We start from the raw sequence: 25858 nt of genomic DNA on the forward strand, positions 1-25858 counted from the left end.
GCCCAGAGTGTGTCATTCTTGATTTGATACTGTTATCTTTGTTTATAGAAGGACTTTTACTTTAATCTTTAATTGTATCACGTTTAAAGGAATTAGTATTGATAAGTTTCTTTGTAGCTTTCTACTAGTAGAGGCAGAGGTATGCTGTTTTTTATTGTATAGATTGATTTGAATCTGTAGTATTTCATGGTTTGTAAATGTTTAAAAATAAAATTTCATCGTCTTTTCTATTTTTCTATGTGAGCTTGGTGGTTTGAAGAATCACCATTATTTCTGTTATTTCAAATATTGTACCTTAGGAACAAAAACCAAATAGCAGTGTTACGTTCTACTAAAAATGATGTCTTTTAACCTAATGTAACTTTAACTATTTTAAACAAATAAGATGCCAAGGGCCTAGCATGTTTTAGATTAATACTGCTCAACTTAAAAAAAAAAAGTTAGGGAACACTCTTTGATTGTGAGTTAATTATAGGCATCTCAAGTACCTGGTAGACATTCAGTTGTCTGTTGAATGAAGCTATTCAATACCTGTTGTGTTTCTGTTATTGGTAGAACTTTTCATTTTTACCTTAACATTTTCTTCTGTTTTTATGTAGCCAAACATGTCAGTAATGCAGAGTCCTCTTGTTGGAGTTACAACAACTACTCCTGGAACAGGTAAGCAATGCCTTTTAACACCAAAGACTGCTCTCTACTCTTTGAATGAAGATAATATAAGACCTTCTTGGATAATTGCCAGTTTTTTTTTTTTTTTTCCAAACTTGGAGATGTTCTCAAATGTCAGTAGTTTCGTTCAGGAAGGAAATACTTTGTATATTGATTTCTGCATTTAAAGATAAGATGTGATACTCTCAAAATATTAAGAATTACAAAAAATTATATACTAGCGTCTCCTGAGTTATTAAAAATCGTGGTAAAAAAGAGCTGTTGCCATTGGGAAGATTATGGAGACTGATTAATAAAGGTGTTTTGAGAGATATTAATGCATAGATATAACTGTCATTGACTACAAATAGTCACTGATTATATCTAGATATTTTTAAAGATTAATGGTATTTTTTTTATTACCATCAGCATCATCATTAATACCACTCTTCTTACATATTCATATATTTATAATCTATCAAGTGATCATTCAGCAAATAATTGAGCATTTAACCTTATAGCAGGCCCTGAGAAACTGAACAAAATAGATAACCCTTGCCTTTATGGAGCTTACATTTATTTACAGAATTTACATTTATAAATAAAATAAGTAAATTATAAAGTTTGTTAGAAGGTAATACATTTTATGGAGGAAAATTGAGCAGCAAGAGGGAATAGGAAGTGAGGGCTTATATAGTTTTGAATAGGGTTGTGTGTTAGTTTTCTATTGTTACGATAAAAAATGACCACAAACTTAAAAGTGGCTTAAATAATACAAATGTATTATTTTACAGTTCTGGAGGTGAGACATCTAAAACGGGTCTCAGTAGGCTAAACTTAAGGCATTCGTAAAGCTGTGTTAATTTATGGAGGCTCCAGGGGAGAATCTGTTTTCCTGAATGTTCCGTCTTCTAGCGGCTGCTCACATTCCTTTGCTTGTGGTCCCCTTCTTCCATCTTCAAAGCCAGTAACTTTGCATTTTTCTAATGATTCTTCTGTAGTTGTGTTGTCTCTCTTGTGAGGACCCCTGTGGATACATCGGTCCCTTCTGGGTAATCCAGGATAATATCCCTATTGTAAGGGCAACTGATTCGCAGCTTTAATTCCACCTGCAACCTAATTCTCCTTTGCCATGTAATGTAACATATTCCCAGGTTCCAGGGATATGAACGTGGCCATTTTGGGGGAGCCATTATTCTGCTTACTACAGATAGTTGAGGAGAAAGTAACATTTGGTCAAAAACTGGAACTAAGTAAGGGAAGTAGGGAAAGTGTTCTAGCTAGAGGAACTAGCAAGTACAAAGGTACTGAGGTGGGAGTGTGTCTGGGATGTTCAAATAACAGTAAGAAGGCAAGTGTGAAATGGAGTGAGTGAGGGGGAGAATAGTAGGAAATGAGATGAGAGCGGTATTGGAGGCCGATATTACAGGGCCTTGTACAATAAATCATTGTAAAACTGGTTCTTACCCAGAAATGGGGGAAAACAAATAGAATGAGACTTGCTGTGATGAGAATAAGCTTTGGGGAGAGGGCAAGGGTGGAAGCAGGGAGACCAGAAAGGAGGCTACTGCATTAATCCAGATGAGAGATGGTGGTGGCTTAGATACAAAGGAAGGAGGGAAAGGAGGGAACGAGGAACAACAACAACACAAATATGGAACAAAAATAATAGCAAGAGAGTAGATTTCAAATGAACCAAGTCAACAAATGTATAAAGCAAAATGTACTAGGGGGGTGGCCGTGTGGCCCAGTTGGTTAAGAGTGCAAGCTCTAAGCAACAGGGTTGCCAGTTCGATTCCCACATGGGCCAGTGAGCTGTGCCCGAGCTGAGCAGCTGCAAGCTGCCGATGGGCGGCCGGATGGCAACTGGACTTGGCTCTGAGCTAGCTGCGCCCTCCACAACTAAGACTGAAGGACAACAACTTGGCAGTCCTCCTTCCCCAATTCCCCAACACTCTTCCCCTTCCCCAATTCCCCAATAAAATCTTTACAACAAAATGTACTAAATAGTACATTAGGCAGATGTCAGAATAAATAAGAAAAGCAGTATCCAGTGACAAGTTGGATCTTTCCATCCTTCAAATCCAGATTTCTTCAGTCAGGAATCCTCACTGGCTGTGTCCTCAAAGTCTAGATTTCTACTTTCAGTTCGCTCAAGGCGATGTAGGCTTTATCACACTCCTCACATTTCTTTCAGCCTTCATCCGCTTCCAAAGCCACTTCCACATTTTTAATTATTTGTTACAGCAGCACCCTACCTTTGAGACCAAAATCTGCATTACTTTTAAATTGCTACCATAACAAATCACCACCAGTTTAGTGGCTTAAAACAACTCAAATTTATTATCGCAGTTTCTGTAGGTCAGGTGTCTGGGGACAGCTTGGTTTTTTGCTTTAGAGCTCAGTGTCAGTAGGGCTGTGTTCCTTTCTGGAAGTTCTGGGGATAAAGTGCTTCCATACTCATTCATGGTGTTGGCTGAATTTAGTTCCATGTGGTTGTAGGACTGAGGTACCTATTTCTTTGCGGGCTGTCACATGGAGGTTGTTCCCAGCTTTTAGGGGCTGCTTTCATTCCTTGACTTGTGGTTCCCCTTCCATCTTCAAAGAGCAAATGGCAGGTAAGTCACAGAACTGGGCATAAATGGACCTCAGTCAATGTTTGTTGTCTGAATAGATTGATGGATTTAAGTTATTAGTGAGTTAAATGGTGGCCCCAAGAGTATATGTCTACATCCTAATACCTGGAACCTGTGAATATTAGTAGGTGACCAAAATATAAGATTAAGGATCTTGAGAGGAGCTTTCAAGGAGTTTTTAGACAGTTAAGGAGAGAGGGGAAGTTAATTCTGGTAATTGCCTGGGTTGTCCCTAAATCCAGTTATAAGTGTCTTTAGAAGAGAGAGGCAGAGAGAAACCTGACAGAATGGAGAGACATGCAGAGAAGGTGATGTGATGACTGCGGCAACGATGGGAGTGATGTGGCCGTAAGCCAGTGAACAACAAAACATGCCAGCAGTCACCGGAAGCTAGAAGAGGCAAGCAGTGGATTCTCCCGCAGTGCCTTCTGCAGGTTTTCGGTCCTGCCGAAAACTTGACTGGACAGCTGGCCTCCAGAACTGGGAGAGAATAAATATCTGTTGTTTTAAACCACACAGCTTTTGGTAATTTGTTACAGCATAAATAGGAAATTTATATATGTATATAGTGTTTTGAGGCAATGACACTCCAGTGTCATGCAAGAGGATTAGAATATTTGTGTCTAACTTGGTATAGCATAGTTTTTCTTTAATAATAATTAGAGTAAACACAACCTTATTCTAGATTACATTAGTTTTTTTATTTTTTTTAAAGATTTTATTGGGGAGTTGGGGTAGGGGAACAGCACTGGGGAATCAGAGAAGGGGAACAGACAAGTTGCTGTTGTCTTGTTCTTCAGTTTAGTTGTGGAGGATGTTGCTTCACTGGCTCATGTTGGTATTGTGATCATTGCACTCTTCCTGCGTGAGGCAGTCAGTTGGCCATTGGACGGCAGCTCTTGCTGGCTGCCTGCCACTCACAGTAGCTTACGGCAGCCCACTGCAGCCTACGCCGTCGCCGGCGACTCACAGCAGCCCAGCTCCAGGTCGAGTTGTTGTTCACCATCTTAGCTGTAGAGGGTGCAGAGTCACTGGCCCTCATGTGGGATTCGAACCAGCAGCCCTGCTGCTCAGAACTCACGCTCTCAAGTCAACTTTTAATCAATGAGCCACTCGGCCGGCCCAACATTAGTTTCTTACTGTTGCTGAAACAAGTTATCACAGGCTAGTGGCTTAAAACAACTCAAATTTATTATTTTAAAATTCTGGAGGTCCAAAGTCTGACATGATTCTCAATGGACTGAAATCAAGGCATTGGTAGGGCAGCATTCTTTTAGGGGAGAATCTTTTTTTTTTTCTGTTCCAGCTTCTAGTAGCTGCTCAGGATTCTTGGTTCATGGCTTCCTACCATCTTCAAATCTTGCAATGGCCAGTTGAGTCCTTATATGACACCTTTCCCTCCTCATTAATGGACCCTTGTGATTATGTCAGATTTACTGGGTTAATCCAGGGTAATCTTAATTTAAGATCAGATGATTAGTAATCTTTTTTTTTTTTTTTAAAGATTTTAATTTGGGAATTGGGGGATGGGAACCAGACAAGTTGCTGTCCTTTTGTTCTTCAGTCTAGTTGTGGAGGACGTTGCTTCACTGGCCCAAGTTGGCACCATCATTGCGCTCTTCCCGGGCAAGGCAGATCAGTCGCTGGCTTCTGGACGGCCGTTCACGCTGGCTGCTGGCTACACACGGTAGCCCATAGCAACCCACTGCCACACGAGTTGCAGCCTACACCGTCGCCCCACGGCAGCCCAGCTCCAGGTTGAGCTGTTGTTCAGCATCTTAGCCGTAGGGGCAGTGTCACTGGCCCTCATATGTGGGATCCGAACCGGTGCCCTCTGTCATCCCAAGCCAGTTCTTAACCATCGCGCCACTCGGCTGGCCCAGATGATTAGTAATCTTAATTCTGTCTTCATTCTTAATTCCTGTTTCCCGTGTAAAGTAATTTATTCACAGCTTCTGAGGATTAGGACATGGACATCTTTGGGGGAATCATTTTCTGCTTACCACATAGACTTTTAAAAATTAGTTGCCAAAATTTATTTAGGTTCATGCCAGATTAGCCATAGTACCATTGAGTGGTCTGTAGTTTTAGTTTGGGTAATATTTTACATTTTAGTAAAAATAATATAGTTTAAAAAGTCAGATCATACTTAAATACAATGAAATGCAGCAGTGTTTACCTTTATTCCTTCAGAACTAACCAGGTCAGATCTTAGAGCTATTCCTTTTGGAATTTGCTTCCTAAATGAGATGCTATATTCGTTTCTTATTGCCACTATAACAAATTATCACAAATTTAGTGGCTTAAAACAGCTCAGATTTATTCTCTTAAAGTTCTAGGAGCCAGAAGCCCAAAGTCAATTTAACTGGACTAAAGTCGAAGGTGGTATTGGTAGTGGGGGTTCCTTCTGGAGGCTCTAGGAAGAATTCCTTTTTTTTCTACCCCCGCCCCCCAGCTCCAAGTAGCTACCTGTATCCTGTGGTTTGTGGCCCCTTCTTTCATCTTCAAAGTGTATCACTCCAATCTCTGTTTCCATCAGATCACCTGTGTGTAGTAAAATTTCCCTCCCTCTCTCATGAGGACGCTAGTGGGTATATTGGGGGCCCACCAGAATAATCGTCCCATCTCAAGATCCTTAATCACATATGCAAAATCCCTTTTGCCATATAAGGTAAGGTACCAGGGATTAAGGATCTGGGGATGAGATTCCAGGGATTAAAATGTAGTCATTTTGGAGGGCCATTACTTAGCCATATATGATTATATTGCTAATTCTTGATTTTCAGTTTCTATTATTGCTGTATTTAAGGTAATTGAAGATATCTTATGTTCGCCACATTATCTGAATACAATTATATCAAACTATTCTTTGATCAGTGTTTATATTATTACTATGTAAACACTATCAGTGCTGAACCAAGTATATATTATAATTTATCCTTTCTGTAAAATTTTAATTTTTTTTTAGTTAATTGTCCCTTTTTTCCAAATTGTCAATTTGGAAAAAAATTTTGTCATTTGCTCCTTTTATTTCAAGCAAATATTCTGTTGCTGTGATACGTATCTATCTTTTTAAAAATGCTCAAATGTAGTTTCAAACACATTTTTTGTTTGTTTTAAACTTAGAACATCTCTCTTAGTCTCTCTTTTGGCTGTTTACTGTTACAGCTATCATCCTAGGACTTGCCTTAGCAAGTTTCTAGAGTTGAACTATTTTTCCTAGATAACGTTTTATTCTTAGTTTATTTCATCATTTTGGTGAAGAAATATATTTGAGTAGTTTTCTAAGAAAGCTTGACTTTTAGGGAAGTGAAATTTAAGACCTGTCTGAAGTGCTTTTTTCCTGTCTTTAGACTGAATTGCTAGTTGGCCAGGGATAGTATTTTACATCAGAATTTTGGAGGCATCATTCCATTGTCTCCTAGCTTCTAGTGTTCTGTGCAAGTCATTTGCAGCGATGATTCTTGAGTCTTTGTATGTGGCCTGGGTTTGAAAAATTTAAGGTGTCTCTATGGTTAGTGTTTTTAATTTCACAAATGTGCCTTGGTGTGGGACTTTTTTATTTGTTTTGCTAGGGATTAATTAATGGATCCTTTAAATAAGACACCTTTAGTTCTGGGAAACTTCCCTGTATTGGTTTGGTAATTGCTCGTGTTCTGTTTTATTGTTGTTTGTTCCCTTTTTCAGGAATTCCTTCTGATTGTGAGCACTGTATAGTCTTTTCTACTTTTTTTCCCTTACATTCTTTTTTTTTTTTTCCTAATTGTGTTTTTCTAGGACCATCAGCTCCAAGTCAAGTAGTTGTTTCAATCTAGTTGTGGAGGGCGTAGCTTAGTGGCCCATGTGGGGATCACGCTGGCAAACTTGGTGTTTTAAGCACTGTGCTCTAACCACATGAGCTAACTGACCGCCCCTCCCTTACATTCTTTTATATGTATAGTCGACTTCCTGAGTGTTATCCTCAATCTTAGCTTCCAACTCATATAATAATTTTTTATTCTGTCATTTTAATTTCCAGGAATCTTTTTTGTTGTTGTTTTCTGAATATACTTAAAAATGTAGCATCCTGTTCTTATTTCATGGGTATAATATCTTACCAGTGAGATTAATGTTTGTTTTATTTTTTTATTCCTGTTCATATTGTTGTCGGAGAGTGGGCCCTTCTCGACGCCAAGTCCAGGTCCTTGGCAACTCCAGCAAAGAATTGAATGAGATGCCGGAGTAAAGTAATTGAAAAAGTAGTTTATTCTAAGAGATAGTACATGTCAAAGAGTTTGGAGTGCGTGGCCCAAAAGGCTCAAAAAAGGCAGGAAGCGGTCAGCAAGGGAGGAAGCAGTCAAAAGGGGGAAGGAGTCCGATTGGCACCTGTAATTGACAAGAGGTATTGCGCAGGTGCGAGTGACTGGTTTGATCTAGTTGGGTATTCTGCACCCATTTGTTTTCCCGCCGAGGTAGGTAATTACAATACAAAGGGGAGTTTTGGGTGGAGAGGGATGGTCACCCTAGCGATCACATCCTGTGGGACGTGCAGGAATGCAGAGACCCAGTGTCTGCCTCTAACTGCCTGCTTTGTCTTCCCCTTGAGAGACATGATCCCCATAAAATCTCTATGGGAAGCTGAGGGACAGGAGGCCTCTTCTGTATCTGCTTCCTGCTGGGCAGAGGCAAAGAGCTGTCCCTGCCTATTGGGGGATTCACGGAACTCTCGCCCTAGCTGATCTCAGATGAGAGGAAGGGGTCTCGAACTCGGCCTGGAAGACTGTGTTGACTTCTTTGGTTGTGACTGGCAATCTTGTTGGGGTGTCCTCTGTATTCCCAAGGTTCCTGAATGAGGAAAATAGATTTTAATTAATATATCTGTTAGCTTTCAATGAGCCCTGTGGCCATTCAGCCTGTCACTCAGGTGGCATCAATTGTCTGAGCCCAGAACGGGGTTTACTGGCCTGGGAGATGTTAGGAAGTCACAGGCTTTTAAGTAGTTATCTGAAGCAGGGGTAGGAGACTTCTATTGTTTAGGATTCAGAAACTGATTTACAAAGCAATCAAGAAGCAGGGGGATAGGAGAATTCTAGGATTCAGGCTAGGAGCAATCTTTAGCCTAGCATTCACAGACTGGTGAGAAGAGGAATCAAAGCCAGGGCCTAAAACAAGGAACTAGGGAGGAGAGTTAATATTTCTATACTTAACATTTCTATAGGAAAGAACATTTAAAAGTTTCTCAGTGGTGGGGTGCTGCTTGGTTGGCCAGTAACAATATTGTCTGTTTTCTTGTAGTTTTTTGTTTGTTTGTTTGTTTCTACCTCTTCTGTCTTTCTTGGAGGCATATTTATTGAATGAGGCACTAAAAAGCTACTTGGAATCTGCATGTGTGTGAATCGGTACTAGTGGCAAGAGGGTGTCTTACTGGGCTTCACTGTAAGGAGATTGGGCAGTTAGCCAGATTTTTGTAGGGAAAAATCTGATTTTAGCATATGTAGGTCTTTTTTCTTTTAAATTTCCCCAGAGAAGAATTCTTTAATATTCAGCCTTAACGTCTAAGCTGGTATTCTGAATACAGAATGGGAGAAATCTCCTTACAGTTGGTCTCCACTGTGATTGGACGCATTGAGTCCTGAGCCATTTGGATTCCTTTTCCTCAGAGAAGACTAAGTCCTTGGTCTCTTGGGGGTAGAATGGCTGAGTGACAGTCATCTGGATGCCTAAGATGAGGAGGGGCCTGCCACCTCATCTTTATTATACATATATTAAACTAGTCTTCCTTGATTTCAGCCAGCAGCCTCTTTTACACCTTTCAAAGTTGCTGTGGTCTCCAAAACCTGAGACTTTCTAGAATGACTTGTCATTGGGTGTTTGAAGGGATTAGAAATTAATATGTGTTTAGCTAACCATGTTTTATTGGATGTTATATCCATTGTTCAATATGATTTTGGGTACAATCAGTAAGGAAATAGTCCCCACAAGATTGTCCTCACTTCAGATGCCAGCTGCAAGATTGGGGGTACCCAGAGCTACTCTCACTTATGACCTACTGGCTATAAATTTGGGATTCCCAAACCCACCCTAGTTTGGTAATTTACTAGAAAGACTCAGAACTCTCTGAAAGTGCTATACATACAGTTACAGTTTTATAGCAAAAGGATACAAATTAGAGCTAAAGAAAGATGCATATGGCAAAGTCTGGGAGAGTTTCAAACACAAAGCTTCCATGATGTATTACCCTCATGACACTGATATATGGCACTACACAGAGTATTGCTAACGAGGGAAGCTCACTGGAGCCTCTATGTCCAGAGTTTTTATTGTGGTTTCATTATGTAAATATAATTGAATCATTGATCAAATGGCTAAACTCTCTCTAGTCCCCTCCTGTGCCCAGAGGTGGGATGGTATCATGTGGCTCAAAGCTCCAGTCTCTTTATCACATGGTTGGTCTTTATGGTGAGACTTGTCCCCACCATGAGTCATAAACTATTAGTTTGTTAACAAACTATATAGTTCACTTGAGGGCATGCTGTGAATAACAAAAACACTCCTATTGCTAGGGAAATTCCTAGGGTTTAGAGGTTCCCTCTCAGGAACCTGCCAAAGTCCAGACTTCTCTTTGGGCTAAGGCCAAATTCTTTGTTATACATTGTTCTACTTTGTTTCCTGGTAAAAAGGTAAAAAACACTGCCTCCAACCTCTTTTTCCCAAGTTTTGTATGCCATGTATTTGTTTAAAATTGACCACTCTTTCAATCTCTGTAGTTTTCATTTAGGCCAGTGGTCTATTTTGAAATAATTGACTCTATTCTTTAATTGAGGATGTTTTCATAAAGAGTAATAAGGTCTTTTGCCCACCACTTTAATCTGATCTTGTGTTTGAATGGTGATTTACCAAGGGAGACACATTAGAGTCCAATTTGATGTTGTTTTGATAGGTATACTTTATTTTCATCTTACAAAGCATAGCATGTGGGTACCAGAAGTCTGATTGAAAGGAAGTAGAATCAGTGGAGCAATTAAACATTAAAAAGGCGGGGGCCAATTATGCTAAATTTATGTAAATAGTTTTAGATTATGTATAAGTAATTATGTTTTTCTGAGCAGTTGACAGGGCAAAAATTAGATTGCTTATTCGTTTGAGATTTAATTTTATTTTTAAAGGCCATAATGGTTGTCTCTTTTTGAACCTTCATTTAATTTCTTGCTTGAAGGTTATTACATGATGTAACATAGCTAAATTTTACCTTCTTAATGTTAATACAGAACCTAAAAAATTTGAATTGGCTTCAGATTTTATACTAAAATGCCTTTTACTATTGTTTGTGTGTTAAAGGCATGTCTTTGTAGTAAGAACTAAATTTATTTGAGTAGGTTTTGTGTGTGTGCTTACTTCCTAAAGGGCTGGTTGATAAGTTAGTTGATAAGCAGACACTTGTCAAAATGGAGTGTTTCATTTTAAATCAGCCTCATTTTAGAAATGTGTTGTACCAATTAAATGCATCTGTGAGGATGAGGAAAAAGAATTGTTAAATGTATTATAGCATGGATGCAGTTTGACGTTCATTTCAGTGATTTACTTTGTATTCTCTTTTATCAAACATGAACTCACTTTTAAAAGTCAGGTAAAAGTTAGATTCTTTAATAAGTCTAATAAATCTGAGGTGATCTGAAACATTTTTTCTGAAGGAAAGGCTACATAAATAGGTTAAATTAGATGAATTTTGGTTTCTAAATTTGAGTCCAAATGAAGTAAAAGGGGTTCAAGTTGTATGGCATACTTAAAGAGTTAAGAATTCTGAAATCCTTAGGTGACCATATATATATTTTTTCTCTTTAGTCAAAATCACATTGTTGCATTGTAGTATTTACTTGATGGAGTCTTTTAACTTTTGATTCTGTTGAGGGTGTAGTTTTGGTTTGGCACTGTTTGGAGGTAAGAGATGTTCATCATTCCTAGAAGTCCTTTAGACTTGACTCTGAATATATTTGTGGTGTTAATACAAAAGAATAATTGTACCAAGTGCATCATTTATATTGAAGTTACATATTGTTAAAACAGTTATTTTGAGTTCTTGTCTGCTGCTGCTGCATTTGATTCTTGGAATTATAGATAAGTCTTGTGTTACAGGTTAATATATGGGTATAACTAAGGAAAACTAACATTATTTATTACAGGTTTATTGAAATAAAATTGACATAAAACATTGTGTAAGTTCAAGGTATACAATTTGTTGATTTGATGCACTCATATATTACAAAATGACCATAGTGTTCACTAGCACCTAATTACCTTTTCTTTTTTGTGGTGAGAGCATTTAAGATCTACTCTATTAGCAGCTTTTTTTTTTTTTTAGATTTTTGGGGAATTGTGGGGGATGGGACCAGTGCTGGGGAATTGGGGGAAGGGGAACAGACAAATTGCTGTCGTTTTGTTCTTTAGTCTACTTGTGGAGGACGTTGCTTCACTGGCCCAAGTTGGCACCATCATTGCGCTCTTCCCGGGCAAGGCAGATCAATCGCCGGCTTCTGGACAGCCGCTCACTGTGGCTGCTGGCCGCTCACGCTGGCTGCTGGCTACACGCAGTAGCCCATGGCAACCCATACGCCGTCGCCGGCGACTCAAGGCAACCCAGCTCCAGGTTGAGCTGTTGTTCAGCATCTTAGCTGTGGAGGGCAGTGTCACTGGCCCGCTTATATGGGATCCGAACCGGGGCCCTCTGGCGTCCCAAGCCAGTTCTTAACCAGCACGCCACTCGGCTGGCCCTGTTTTTCAAATCTTACTGTCTGGCTTAAAATACTGCTGAATTCTCGTATCTGCTTCTGTGTTCAACCTGAACTGATTGAATCACATCAGATAGCCTCTGGAAAAGTCTGGTGTACCCTCATGAGTGAGTGAGAGTGAAAAAGACAAATGAAACCTTAAACGATTAAGAAAATAATTTTGACTTGGCTGATCCCATGAGAAGTTCTTTGGGAGCCCAGGATCTACAGGCCATACGTGTACAACTGCTGCTGTAGTGATTATAGGTGTTATAACTAGATTACTAACTAAGAGTAATTCCAGCTTCCCTTATGGACGTTATTTAACATACTCTGTTTCCTAATTTGCTAAATGGAACTACTAATAGGATTTATCATATAAGGTTGTTAGAATTAAATAAAATTATACATGTAAAGAATGGTGTTATTAGTACTTAGTGAAATGCTACTGTTCATTATCATTTCAAAATTTCAGTCCTGTTACCTCGTCCTTGCTCACAAGTTACTGTTGGCTTTCCAAATCATTTCAGGTCAAAGCCAAAGTTTTTACAGTGGATTGCAAAGTTTTTTCATGGTCTGACATCTTGTTACCTCTCTGTGTTCATAAACGAGTTCTGACCACAAAACTCCTTCCTTACTGTATAAACACTGGCCTTCCTGCTGTTCTTCAAACACCAGGCGTGTCCTTTCTCAGGGCCTTCATACTCGCTTTTTTCTGCACCTAATAGTCACATCTTCAGATATTGTCGTGGCTTACCTCCCATCTCTTTCAGGTTTTTGTTTTAGTGTCACTCCAGTGAAATTTTTTTTTTTTAATGAAACCCTTTGACATATATACATACACACTCCTTATCTCCCTTCTCTGCTTCAATTTTTTTTCTATAGGGTTTTCTAACATACTAGGTATTTATTTGTCTCTTCCACTAGAATTTAAGCCCCATTAAGGTTTTTTTTAAAAGTCTAGCTCGTTCACTACAGTATCTTAGATACCTAGAATGATGCACATATTTATGTGCTGAAAAAAATTTTTAAAAGATTTTATTAGGGAATTGGGGGAGGGAACAGTGCTGGGGAATCGGGGAAGGGGAACAGACAAGTTGCTGTCCCATTGTTCTTTAGTCTAGTTGTGGAGGACGTCATTTCACTGGCCCATGTTGGTATTGCCATTGCCCTCTTTCCGGGTGAGGCAGTTGCTCGCCAGCCATTGGACGGCTGCCCATGGCAGCTTACGGCAGCTCTCGCCGGCTGCCAGCCATCTCCACTGCAGCCTACGCCGTCGCCTCATGGCAGCCCAGCTCCAGATCGAGCTCTTGTTCACCATCTTAGCTGTAGAGGGCAGTGTCACTGTCCCATGTGGTATCCGAACCGGCGACCCTGCTGCTCAGAGCTCGTGCTCCCAAGCCAACTCTTAACCAACGAGCCACTCAGCTGGTCCCAAAATATTTCTTTATGAGTAAATCATTACAACTACTCCAAAGACCAAAGAAAAATTTCTCTGCTGCTCACAAGTGTGTGGACCCAGTAGGACACTGCCTCTGAGATAATAGGAACATGTAAAGTACTTAGCTTGGCATGTTGGACACAAAGAATACTCATTAGTTGGTAGCTGCTACTGAAGGTTAAGAAAAGAAAGGACAGAATCAGACACTTAAGATAAAAATGACCTGAATAAAAGAAAACTGCATTCTCGTCTTAGGGGTTAGAGTAGAGACCTTTTAGTGGCCGACTAGAAACACAAGGATAGAACTACATTGTGGAGGCCAGGGCATTTGGATTTTGTTCTGTGGGTAATAAGCAGTTACTGAATATTTTTAAGGCAGAGGTGCCCTGATGAAAGTTGTAGGTTTGGAAGATGAACCCAGCAGAAGTCTTTGAGGTTGACTGGAGATCCTTCTGGTGTAGGTTCAACTGGGAGTTAATAAAACATTTCCAAAATCATTACTTATGTTCAATTATCAATGACTTCTCAAATTGTATGGTACTATAAAATTATAATTCGATTACAGTTGTATATTTTAAGCTATTTATGCAATTGCCAACTTTTAATATACTTTTCCATTTAAAACTAAAAGCTTTGATTTAAAGTTAACCAAGATGTTTATATTGGTGACTAACTTATTAAATATCGTAATATAGGACAAAGTATGTTTAGTCCGGCAAACATTGGTCAACCACGAAAGACAACATTATCTCCTGCCCAGTTGGATCCTTTTTATACTCAAGGAGATTCGCTGACTTCTGAAGATCACCTCGATGACACATGGGTGACTGTGTTCGGGTAAGGTTTCTGGATCATTTCCCATGTTAAGAAAATAATCCTCCTCAGCATTTTATAATGAATATTATCAAACATTGTAAAAAATTAAGAGAATTGCACAGCAAATTCCCATATACCCACCACCTAGATTCTACACTTAATATTTGCTACATTTATTTTATGTTCCATTAATTCTTTTTTGTTACTGGTATATTTCAGAGTAAATTGTAGACGTCAGTACAGATCACTCTGACACTTCAGCATGCATGTTATTAACCAGTGTTCAATATTTGTGTGTACTTTTTTCATCTATCTGTTTGCCTCTTCTCAGATTATTTTCTCTTGAGCATATTTGCTGGATATTGAAACAGAGTTGCTCCTTTAGACTTAGGAAGCTCCTTTTTCTGGTTAGTGATTGTTTCTCTGCTTATGGTGGGCTTAACCATTTTGGACCTAACAAATTGATTTGTGTATATATACTTGTCACAGGTTATACTATGTGACATATACTATATTACAAGTATATATATTTTCTAGTCACAGGATATTAATTATTAATAGAAATTGTGCATGACTGGCCTAGATGTATTTTGAATAGATTTTTATATCAAAAAAGCACTTTAAAGCATCTTAGAGATACTGCATCTTTACAGATGAGGAAACAGAGGTATAGATAGATTTAGTTAGAGGTTTACATCTAGTTATTAGTAAAGCTTCAGCAAAAACTCAGGTCTTCTGATTTTTTAAGCTCTTACATAAGATTTGTTTCTGAAAGTGTTATATGCCATTACTGATATTTGACCTAACCATATTTAGTTTGGGAGTAAAACATATAAGAATAAAAAATACAAGAATGAGCTCCTTGAAGGAAGAATAATGCACAGTAAATGTTAGTGGACTTCATATATTCAGTGTATTTAAAAGTTAAAAATTCAAAAGAATATATAAGAATATACTGTGGGAAGTTTTCCTTCCCACTTTTTCCCCAGCTACAATTTTTCTCCCCTTTAAAGCAATAATTGCCACCTATTTTTTGTGTAATCTTCCAGGTAGATTCAATATGTGTGTGTAACTGATTCTGTTTAGGTAAAAAGCAGGATCATTGCTTTCTCTTGTTTTGTGGAAAGCCCACACTCAGCCCTTTATCCATGGCAGTTGGGCTGGTTACTCGTGTGCGCGCGCGCACAAATTTTTTGTATCCTCTCCTGAATGGCTGTATGTTTTTGAATTTGGATGTCTGTTCCCAAGTCTGTTTTTTAGGCTCAGTAGTAATGGTGTCACTTTTAAGATTCCTTAGGAATTGATTAAATTACTTGAAGTACTCCTGTTAGTCCTTCTCTTCTTTTTTAAGGCATACACGTTCCCAGCTATTTATTTTCTGTTGATTTTATTTTTTCGTAACCCTCTTTATGAGTTTAATTGCAAGAACTGAAACATTTTCTAAGGGATACAATATTTTGATAATTTATAGGAAAGTACATCTAAAATATATATGTTATTTCTTCGATAATTTAACTTTTCCTGCTGATTCAGCATCATTATGAGAAATCATTCATTGTCTTAGGATGATTCTTTTACAGGATATTGGAATGTTTCTATTCAAAGTCGTTCTGAGTCTTAGAATTATGTTTTATTTCTCAAGTATGTCCTTCACTTGCAGCCATTATTTCTCCCCTTCATTTATATTATATTTTCTTTAGCTCTGCTTTGTTAGGCACCCTGCCTCATTTGTTGTTTTTCTTTGGGGTTAGAAATTTTATATTCAAGCTTATATAACATAAAGTAAAATTCCAGTCTTGAATGCAGTGAGTATTTTGCTCACATAGATTTTAATGTGCAGACTTCCTCATTTATTTTTCTGACTTAGATTTTTTTTTTAAAGGGTTGTAACCTAGGTAACTGAAGTTACTGGTTAAGGGAGCTCTCTGTAGATTTTCAAATTGAAAATGGATTTATTGTTTGGACTATATAAGTACTAATGTCTTGTAAAATATTCAAACCATACAGAACTTCGTAAAGAAGAAAGTAAATCACTTAGAATTTTCCCATACAGAGTATATGGCTATTAAAATATTGGTAAAATCCTTTTAAATGTTTCTATATCATTGATACTGATACTGACTTTAATTTTTTTAGGACTAAATATGAATTTTCTGATGGTGCGTAATGTATAATGATATGACTATATAATTTAAAATTATTTCCCTTTCACTAACTTTAGTATACCTAAATATTTCTCTCTCTCTCTCTCTCTCTCTCTCTCTCTCTCTCTCTGTCTCTCTCTCACACACACACACACCCTTGCAAAAAAATTATATACAGAACTGCAACTTCATAGTTCTTTTCTAAGGACTGTGATAATGCAGTGAGAGTGGAATTTCAGAGATTTCAGGGGTAGAATCTAGGGATTGAATAGAATGGCTGATTCAAAACTAACTTTAATACGTTTGCCTTTGGGTGAAAGGCAATGATAGATTTAGCTGATATAGGGGAAAACATTATGATCAAGGATCTTCTATTTTTCTGGACAGTTGGGAGGAATTTATCTTGAAACACTTGTAAGCATGGTAATTTGTATTCATATTTATTGTGGAAGATGACTGGGCAACTCTCTTTTTTCAGGTTTCCTCAAGCATCTGCTTCCTATATATTATTACAATTTGCACAGTATGGGAATATCTTAAAACATGTGGTAAGGCTTAATTCTTTTCAATTCCAGGTTTAGCCTGAGGAAAGATAAGCTATGAATTGAGGGAAACTTTGTTGCTGAATTTTGTCTGAATTTCCTTTTTTTAAAAGGTTTTCATAGAATGTGCCTATTGGAGTCTGGAAGTTGCATAGTATTTGTCAAAAAGGGATAAAGAGAGAAAATAAGAAAGAGAATGAGTGTTTCAGGCTTTCCCCCCTCCCCTTTTTAAAATTAGTTTACAGTCTCTTAAAAAAGATAGATTATGCATAATTTTATTCTACTATTTTCCAATTTGAGTTTTTTTTATTGTGGATAAAGAAAAAGGGAGAAGTTCCAGACTCATAGAGTTCTTAGGGCTTTATAGCTTATAGAGCTCTTTGAAGAAAATTGTCTTACTTTGCATAAGTTATAAATAACAGCATTTTTTTATTATTAGAGATTGGCTTATTTAACTCCTACACAATATCAAGTTGATGTATATAGCTTTAAAAAATTTTATAGCAAGTGTTGATAAGACCTTTTTACTAGAAACAATTATTTATCTTCTGAGAATTACTTCACTTTCAGAGAATATTTGCCACATATTCCTTGTGTTAGAGAGTTGAGAGCCAGATAGAGATTATTGAAATTGTTAAATGGGACTTTGGTTGAATCCTACTATCTAGCTTTTTACGGGGCATCAAATAAAAAGTGGGAGCAGATTTATCTTCATATATTTTTATTTTCTAATGTAATTCATCAGGTATTTTGTATGGTAAGAGACAACTTTATTCTTTGCAGATGTCTAACACAGGAAATTGGATGCATATTCGTTATCAGTCTAAACTGCAGGCCCGGAAAGCCTTAAGCAAAGATGGGAGGATTTTTGGAGAGTCCATCATGATTGGTGTGAAACCATGCATAGATAAAGTAAGTTATTGCTGACATAAGGAAAATAGCTTAATCTATATGAAGAGCCTAAGTCTAAGTATTGACATTGGTGGTTGTGTCACTTTGCTTCGCTATGCCTCTTTTTCTTAGTTTGTAAAATGTGATAATGTTATAATACTCCTTTTGTGGAAAGCAAAAGATGTTTAGTCACAGACTTCAAAATTGAGAAATAATCTATCCCTTTCATTTTACATATAAGGATGAGTTCAAGAGGACTTACGTAACTTATCCAGAGTTGTTAAAGGCGAGGCCTCAATTCTAGGTCTCATAACTTCTAACCCACTGTCTTTCTTGTGCAAAGCAGCATCAGATATTTTTAAGTACTTTAAAGGAATGGTGCTATTCAGAATGAATTATTTCACATGAGAGTTCACTTAAATGGCTGGAGCTTTTTATTATTTCTATTTTAAGATATTTAAAAATTATATATTTATATGCTTATAAAACAATTCTGAGCACAATGTAAACTTTCCTTTGTGGCTTTAAAATCGTCAGTCATTCTTTGTAGTAAATAAATGTGAACTACCTACCAGGAACTGTACTTGGTGCTTGCCATGTACACAGTAGTGCCCAAAGCAGACAGGGCTCCTGTTCTCATAATCTAGGATGGCTGTGTAGTCATGTAATTATTATGTTGTGCTGTTCCAGGTATTTGCAGAGGCTAGATGAGTATTAGGGGTTACTGGGTACTATGTAGCACTGGACTTTGATTTTCCCTTCTCCCCATTTACCCAAGAATCCTTTTTCTTTCTAGCTGATTTTCCATAGTGTTTGTTAAGGAGATTCTTAACCTTGTGAGCCTGTAGTTGGCTTGAGGATGTTTGAGGTCACTGAAGTTAGATTTTTGGCTGAACATTAGATCGCAAGTGCTAGCTAAGTGTATATTTCAAGCCTAAAATTATTTTAAAAATTAATTAGATCAAATAAAGTCTTTTAATAAAGTTTTCTTTGTAAGGAGCATGTAATATTGGGTAATATGCATTATGTTTAGAAACAGAAGTTGTTCTATCTTTGTTTCTCTAGAGTGTTATGGAAAACAGTGACAGGTGTGCTTTACCATCTTCATCTCTAGCCTTTACACCACCAATCAGAACCTTAGGCACACCAACCCAACCTGGAAGTACTCCCAGGATTTCTACCATGAGACCTCTTGCTACAGCATACAAAGCTTCTACTAGTGACTATCAGGTATTTTAAAGATTGGATATAAAGAAGGTACTTTAAAGGCTGAAGTGCATAGCATGTTTAACTTTATCATTGGATTGATTTGTATTTGTATGCCATTAAATATTTCCTACTTAAGTGATTGCCTTGGTGAAACCTATAAACTTTATATTCTTTTTTTTTAAATTGGGGAATTGGGGGAGGGGAACAGTGTTGGGAAATTGGGGAAGGAGACCAGCCAAGTTGTTGTTGTTCAATCTTAGTTGTGGAGGACGCCAGTCGCCATCTGATTGCATGTAGGTAGCTTGTGGCCTCTAAGCTCAAGGTGCTGTGTTACAATCTTAGTTGCGGGTGGGCATAGCCATCATCCCATGCAGGAATTGAACCAACAGCCTTGTTGTTAAGAGCGCATGCTCTATCCACTGAGGCCTCTGGGCGGCAGCTCAGCTCAAGGTGCCAAGTTCAGCCTTAGTTGCGGACAGGCATAGCCCACCATCAAACAGGCAGTCTTGTTAGGAGCATGTGCTCTCACCAGCTGAGCTATCCTGCCACCTGTTGGCAGCTCAGCAGCAGCTTAGTTTGGGCGCAGCATCACTGGCTCATGTGAGAAGTGAACCAGCAGCCCTGTTGCTCAGAGCTCTCGCTCTTAAGTTAACTCTTAACCAACTGAGGCACTCGGCCGGCCCTAAACTTTATATTCTTAAATGTCCTATTTTAAAAATTAGAATTTTGGTCAGTTGGAAACTTATCTTGAATTTTTGAAAAATTTCTTTGCTATTTTAAAAAAACATTTTGAGAGGTATTTTAGTTTTTAAGTTATATTTTCATATATAAAAAGTTTCTCTTGTGAATGTCTCTGGCATGAAGGAATATTAAAAAGCCTGTTAAGGGCCGGCCGAGTGGCTCAGTTAGTTAAGAGCTTGCTCAAGAGTGCGAGCTCTGAGCAACAGGGTTGCTGGTTCGATTTGCAGCCCGAGCTGAGCTGCTGCTGAGCTGCCAACAGGTGGCAGAATGGCTCAGCTAAAAAAAAAAAAAAAATCCTATTAAATTGACAGCTAAATCTGATGGTATCACAAATGAAGAACCTAGGGTGGGAGTAGCCTTTGGTTATCAAAAGAAAACACTGAGCAGTTCACATTTTAGAACTTCTTATTTCAAAAAAGCTTAAAGGAAAAGTTTATTATACTCAATGAAGAATGGTAAAAGTATTAATGACTCTCATTCAGCTATTGTCCCCTAATTAAGTAGGCAGGAGTTCTGAACTTGCCTAGCTACAGACATGGGTCCTGAAACAGCAACTAAGAGCCATGCTGTAGTCGTGCAGGTAGCAACAGTTTAGTCTTTTGACTTACCCTGAAATTCGGAGGTCATTCTAGAACTCTATTTTCTTCCTTTAGTTTCTTTTAAACTAATATTTTAAAGCTTCATCTGTTGTAGCTTTTGTGTTGTTTTTTCAGTTTCCTAATTTAAGGAGTAGATGTAATTTGCCTTGCCAAAGGAATAAGATTTTATCATTTTTAACTACATAAAGATGTTCTAACTAAAGGCATATTTTAATCTTTAAATATACAATTTAGTTCTACAAGTGCATTTTAGTGTTTGGCTCTTTTAAATCAGCCATTAATTCTAGAATTGTCTATGACACTGAAGAAACCATAACCTAACAATTATGTGTTTTTTCACTAGGTCATTTCCGACAGACAAACGCCAAAAAAAGATGAAAGTCTTGTATCTAAAGCAATGGAGTACATGTTCGGCTGGTAGTATAATGAAAGCTGAGAACTCAACTACAAAGGAGGATGCTGCTACATTCTAACAGTTAGCAGAGTACTGCCGTTTTCCTTGGGTTAGTTGTATAACCACTCCTGGCAGTATTGGATAGCTATCTCATACTTCCTTTAGAAGCCTTTTTCTTTAAGGAGACAGCATATTTTAGCTTGCACTTTAAAAGATGCCTGAGATATGGTTTAAAGAAAGAAAAAGTCCCTGAAATTAGGATTTTATGCTTTCTGTGGTAGTGCATGCTTAAGCACAAAAAACTCAGCATTGATTACTGTAAATCATATAATTGAGTTTTCAGTGAGGTTGTGTAGTCTTCATGAGTTGGTAGGGTGAATTTCATGGACGGTAACTTATACACCTGCATCTAACAAGACACAAAGATTATAATTAACAATTTGAATTATGGCCTTTTAATTTAGATAGTATTTAATATTGTAATTATCCTTGTTTGTATATGTCCTATGATAGATTGTCATCTTTCAGCAGTCTTATGCCAAAACAATCTTTTTAAAAACCTACTAAAGTTCTTGTTAATAAACTTTGTCAATTATATGTATTCAATGTTTTTTTGAAAGAGTAATTTATTTTATTATTACAAAAAGTTCTAAGTGGTTGCTGAAATAGAGAAAATATGTCATGAACCTCCATATATCTGTAATCCAGCTTTAATAACCACCAATATTTGTTATACTTGTTTCTTCTCTCCCCCTTTTATTTTGTTAAAGCATCTCAAATGTGATGTCATTTTAATCTAAATACTTGATATATCTAAAACCAACATTTCATTATGTAGTTAGTGTCATTATCACACCTAACAGAATTAATAATGGTTTTTTAATATGTAATATCCAGTCCATTCAAAAATTTATCAGTTGTCTCAAATGTATTTATGCTTGGTTTATTCCAATCACTATTAAGTCTCAGTGCATACGTTTATTTGGTTGTTTTGTCTTTGAAGTGTTTTGAAATCTAAATTAATTTCTCCTCCCTTCCCCCCATCCAACACACCATGACTTGTTCAAGGAACCATATGAGTTTCCTGTAGTGTCCCATAGAAGGAATTTGGTTGATTGTTTTCTCGTTTACCCCATATCCTAGAAGTTAGATCTAGAGAGAACTAATTAGATTTTCATTCTTTTTGAGCAAGAATATTTCATATTAGTATGGTGAATATTGTATCATATTACATTAATTAAGAGACACTTAATTCTGATTGTCCCACTTTTAATGATGTTCAGATTGGTCATTGGGCACATGGGCAGAAGCTTGACACCTTCATTGGACAGTTCCCTGCAACCTTTTTACATAATGCTTTTAAAAGCATGCATTAATGAAATTTGCCTGGCTCATTATTTCATTAAGGCTTGCAGAATGATGATTATCCAAATGTATCATTCCTGTTGCATTTATTCGCTGGAATTCTTCTCTATAGAAGAGCCTTTATCCATCCACTAGGGCTATTTGGTTATCATGGAATATATTCATACCAGAATGGCAGGATACATATTTAATCCTTTCCCTTTATTAGTTTTCAGAGTAATTTTTGGTGCCGTGGGTACTTCTACTCGTGTCCTATTGTCGGAAAGTGGGCCCTTCTTGGCGCAAAGTCCAGGTCCTTGGCAACCCGAGCAAAGAATTGAACGAGATGCCGGAGTAAAGTACTGAAAAAGTAGTTTATTTGAAGAGATAGTACATTTCAAAGAGTAGAAGTAGGCCCGAGCAGTAGAGAATGGCTCAAGAGCCCATTATTAGAAGAGAAATTACATTCCAAAGAGTTTGGAGTGGGCCATGCACAAAGGCGAGGCTCAAAGGGCTCCAAAAGGAATAAGCGGTCAAGAGAGCAGGGCGTCCAAAAAGGAAAAAAGGGCGGACTTCCCAGGACTTGGGGTTTTATCTCTTCTTTAAAATGGGCTGTTCCCCTAAGGGTGTGGGACCACTTGATTGACACCTGTGATTGACCAGCGGTACTGCTGAGGTGCGAGTGACTGGTCTGATCTAGTTGGGTATTTTGCACCCATTTGTTTCAGGGGTAGATAGTTACAATGAAAAGAAGTTTCAGGTTGAGAGGGGAGGTGGTCACATCCTGTGGGACATGCAGGAATGCAGAGACCCAGTGCCTGCCTGTCTCTAACTGCCTGCCTAGTTTCCCCCTTGAGAGACGTGATCCCAGTAAAGTCTATGGGAAGCTGAGGGACAGGAGGTCTCTTCTGTATCTGCTTCCTGCTGGGCAGGGTCGTAGAGCTGTCCATGCCTATTGTGGGGTTCAGGGAACTCTCACCCTAGCTGACCTCAGATGAGAGGAAGGGGTCTCGAGCTCCACCTGGAAGACCATGTTGGCTTCTTTGGTTGTGACTGACAATCTTGTTGGGGTATCATCTGTATCCCCAAAGTCCCTGAATGAGGAAAAATAGATTTTAATTAATCTGTTAGCTCTCATGAACCCTGTGGCCATTCAGCCTGTCACTCAGGTGAAGTCAATTGTCTCAGCCCAGAATGGGTTTGGCATTTAGTTTACTGGCCTGGGGGTTATTAGGAAGTCACAGCTTTCAAGTAGTTATCTGAAGCACTGGTAGGAGACTTCTATTTAGGATTCTGAAACTGATTTACAAAGCAATCAAGAAGCAGGACATAGGAGAATTCTAGGATTCAGGCTAGGAGCAATCTTTAGCCTAGCATTCACATACTGGTGAGAAGAGGAATCAAAGCCAAGGGCTAAGAAACTAGGGAGGAGAGTTAATTTCTATACTTAACATTTCTATAGGAAAGACAATTTAAGTCGGGGTGGGGGGGTGGGAGGTGGGGGTGGGGACTCGGTTGGCCCGTAACTCTATGAGTTTAACCTCCCTGGCGGTCTGATTATGTCAGTAATTTTGTACCCAAAGCGGTACATTGTTTTGCATGGAAATTTGTTGTTTTATGTTGTAGGCCTGTAATTCTTAGGAATTACTCACTTAAATCTGTCCAAACAAGAGTCTAGTAGGCATCCCAGGTATGATAAAGTTTGAAACACAAAATCATAAATTATAATTATAAAAAATAATATAATTTTATTCAATAATGTAATCAAATAAAAAACACTGCAATTTGTCATCGGCCGGCGTTCTCGTCGGCGATCACAGGAGGACACCGCAGGATCGCAGGGAGCAGGTAAGGGACTTCTCTGGGACACGGCAGTGTAATCCCAAGTGTGGCTCGGGGTTACTGCTTCTGGCAGTGAAAATTAACCCTGAGCCACACTCGGGATTACCGCCAGGGTGGTTAAGAAGAAATTATTTTTCCTTAGATACCACTATGAATTTACGACTTTTTTTCCTTAACTCACTGTTTGAGTCGCTTACAGTTATTATTTTATTCACATTATCTCCCTTGGCCTGTGAGAACCCCATCAAGGTGGCTCTTATGTGAAAAGAAGGTTTTTAATTGAAATAATACTTCACCATAGTACATGTATCTAGGTGATCTGCATCTTTCCCTACCTTTTTTACATCTTTATAGAGAATAACTAAAATAACACATTGCATGGAAAGTTTTGATATGATTTTGAAATAATAGCAAACTCTTTGACTTGTTTAGTTCTCTGAGATGATGTAATACTAAGGAAGGTACTGGCACGATGAAAATAGATTTATCACTACATTTATAGAATATTTTTCATCTGAAAATTTTGAAGTCTTCAATTTAAAATAGGATTATATTTTATATTCTATTTCATTATATGCAGAACTCAGTTAAAGGTAGAACTGGCTACTAAATCTTAAACTCTGTATTTGAGTTAGACAGATTTTTGTAAAAAGACGGCATTTTTTGTGTTTTTTGAGAGGTCAGTATTATTTCCATAGACCTCTGTGGAGCATGAAGTTTGCTTTCTGACTAAAAATATTGTTTGCTATGTTTGGGTTTGTTTTTTATTCATTATTGTATATTACTATCTTTGTATCAATCACAACTTATTTAAAAAGCAAGGAAATACATAAATGTATCAAACCAACTCATTGAACACCTCAAACTTACATAGTGTTTCAATTATATCTTAATAAAAAATACAGTAATTAAGAAACAACCACTATCACCACCGCCACCACCACCACCAACAACCAAAACAAGCCAGGCAAAATTTTAAGTAAGTAAGCTTCCATACTTTTGAATACTATACAAAAACAACAGAACTGGGAACTCTGAAGCTGGAAAAGTTACCCTGAACTAAGCCTCTTTCTAAAAGTACAGAAGAACTGATTTCACACAAAAATAAGTAACATAAAACTGTCATCATGCAAAGTTGTAGCCTTATAGACATTGAAAGTACATCAGAACGGCATCCCAATGAAATACAACTTATTTAAAAATGAGTTATATTTTGAAAATGATGCAAAATGTGAAAGAATACCAAAAATAGAATTTGAAAAATGTAGGAAAATACTCAAAGGGGAAAACAATTCAGAAATGACTAGAATTTAAAATGGAGGATAGCTTTAGAAATCAGGAAAGATATAGAAAGGATTAGTGGGAAGATGACAATTTTAGACATTAAAAATACAGAACAAAATACTTTTTGAAAAACATAATTTTGAACGACATATTGAAAGAACACCCTGCTTGTGAATATTACCTCAGATACAAACTTGGACAAAAACAGCAAATGACTTAGAAGAGCAAAACGAGCATTATACCAGGAAAAAACACATTTAAGATATTTGTGGGGGGAAAAGGTTAGCAAAAGATTTTATATCTAACAAAACTGATTTTTATAAAAAGCACTACTCAGACATTCTCAACATGCAAGAATTCAGGAAACATTTCCCTGAGCACATCTTGAGGAGTGGACTAGAGAATACACTCAGGCACGGTAAATAACTAGAAAGATAAAGTCTGGTGAGCATCAAATTTGACAACACATCACTGGACCAGAGTGCTGACCATGTAGGTTTATTGCTGTACGCTTGGTCCGCGGGGTGGATTTTGTCCCATCACTGCTGGGTAGCAGTCAAGTTTTGGCTTACAGTGACACATT

The 25858-nt window shown here is 37.7% G+C and overlaps 1 protein-coding gene across 1 annotated transcript in view; it reads left to right on the forward strand.

Moving 5' to 3' along the window:
• The window catches only part of NUP35 (nucleoporin 35), a 31317-nt gene extending 9911 nt beyond the window's left edge, over window positions 1–21406 (forward strand). The window contains exons 4-9 of the mRNA XM_019661180.1: window positions 600–660; window positions 14165–14306; window positions 16908–16977; window positions 17755–17883; window positions 18928–19092; window positions 20755–21406. Coding sequence (XP_019516725.1) covers window positions 600–660; window positions 14165–14306; window positions 16908–16977; window positions 17755–17883; window positions 18928–19092; window positions 20755–20832 — 645 coding nt within the window. The 3' untranslated portion in view covers window positions 20833–21406. The remainder of the gene's footprint in view (window positions 1–599; window positions 661–14164; window positions 14307–16907; window positions 16978–17754; window positions 17884–18927; window positions 19093–20754) is intronic.
• Window positions 21407–25858: the final 4452 nt, after the last annotated feature.

The sequence above is a fragment of the Hipposideros armiger genome, unplaced genomic scaffold (assembly GCF_001890085.2).
Source record: "Hipposideros armiger isolate ML-2016 unplaced genomic scaffold, ASM189008v1 scaffold_338, whole genome shotgun sequence".
Taxonomy (NCBI): Eukaryota; Metazoa; Chordata; class Mammalia; order Chiroptera; family Hipposideridae; genus Hipposideros; species Hipposideros armiger.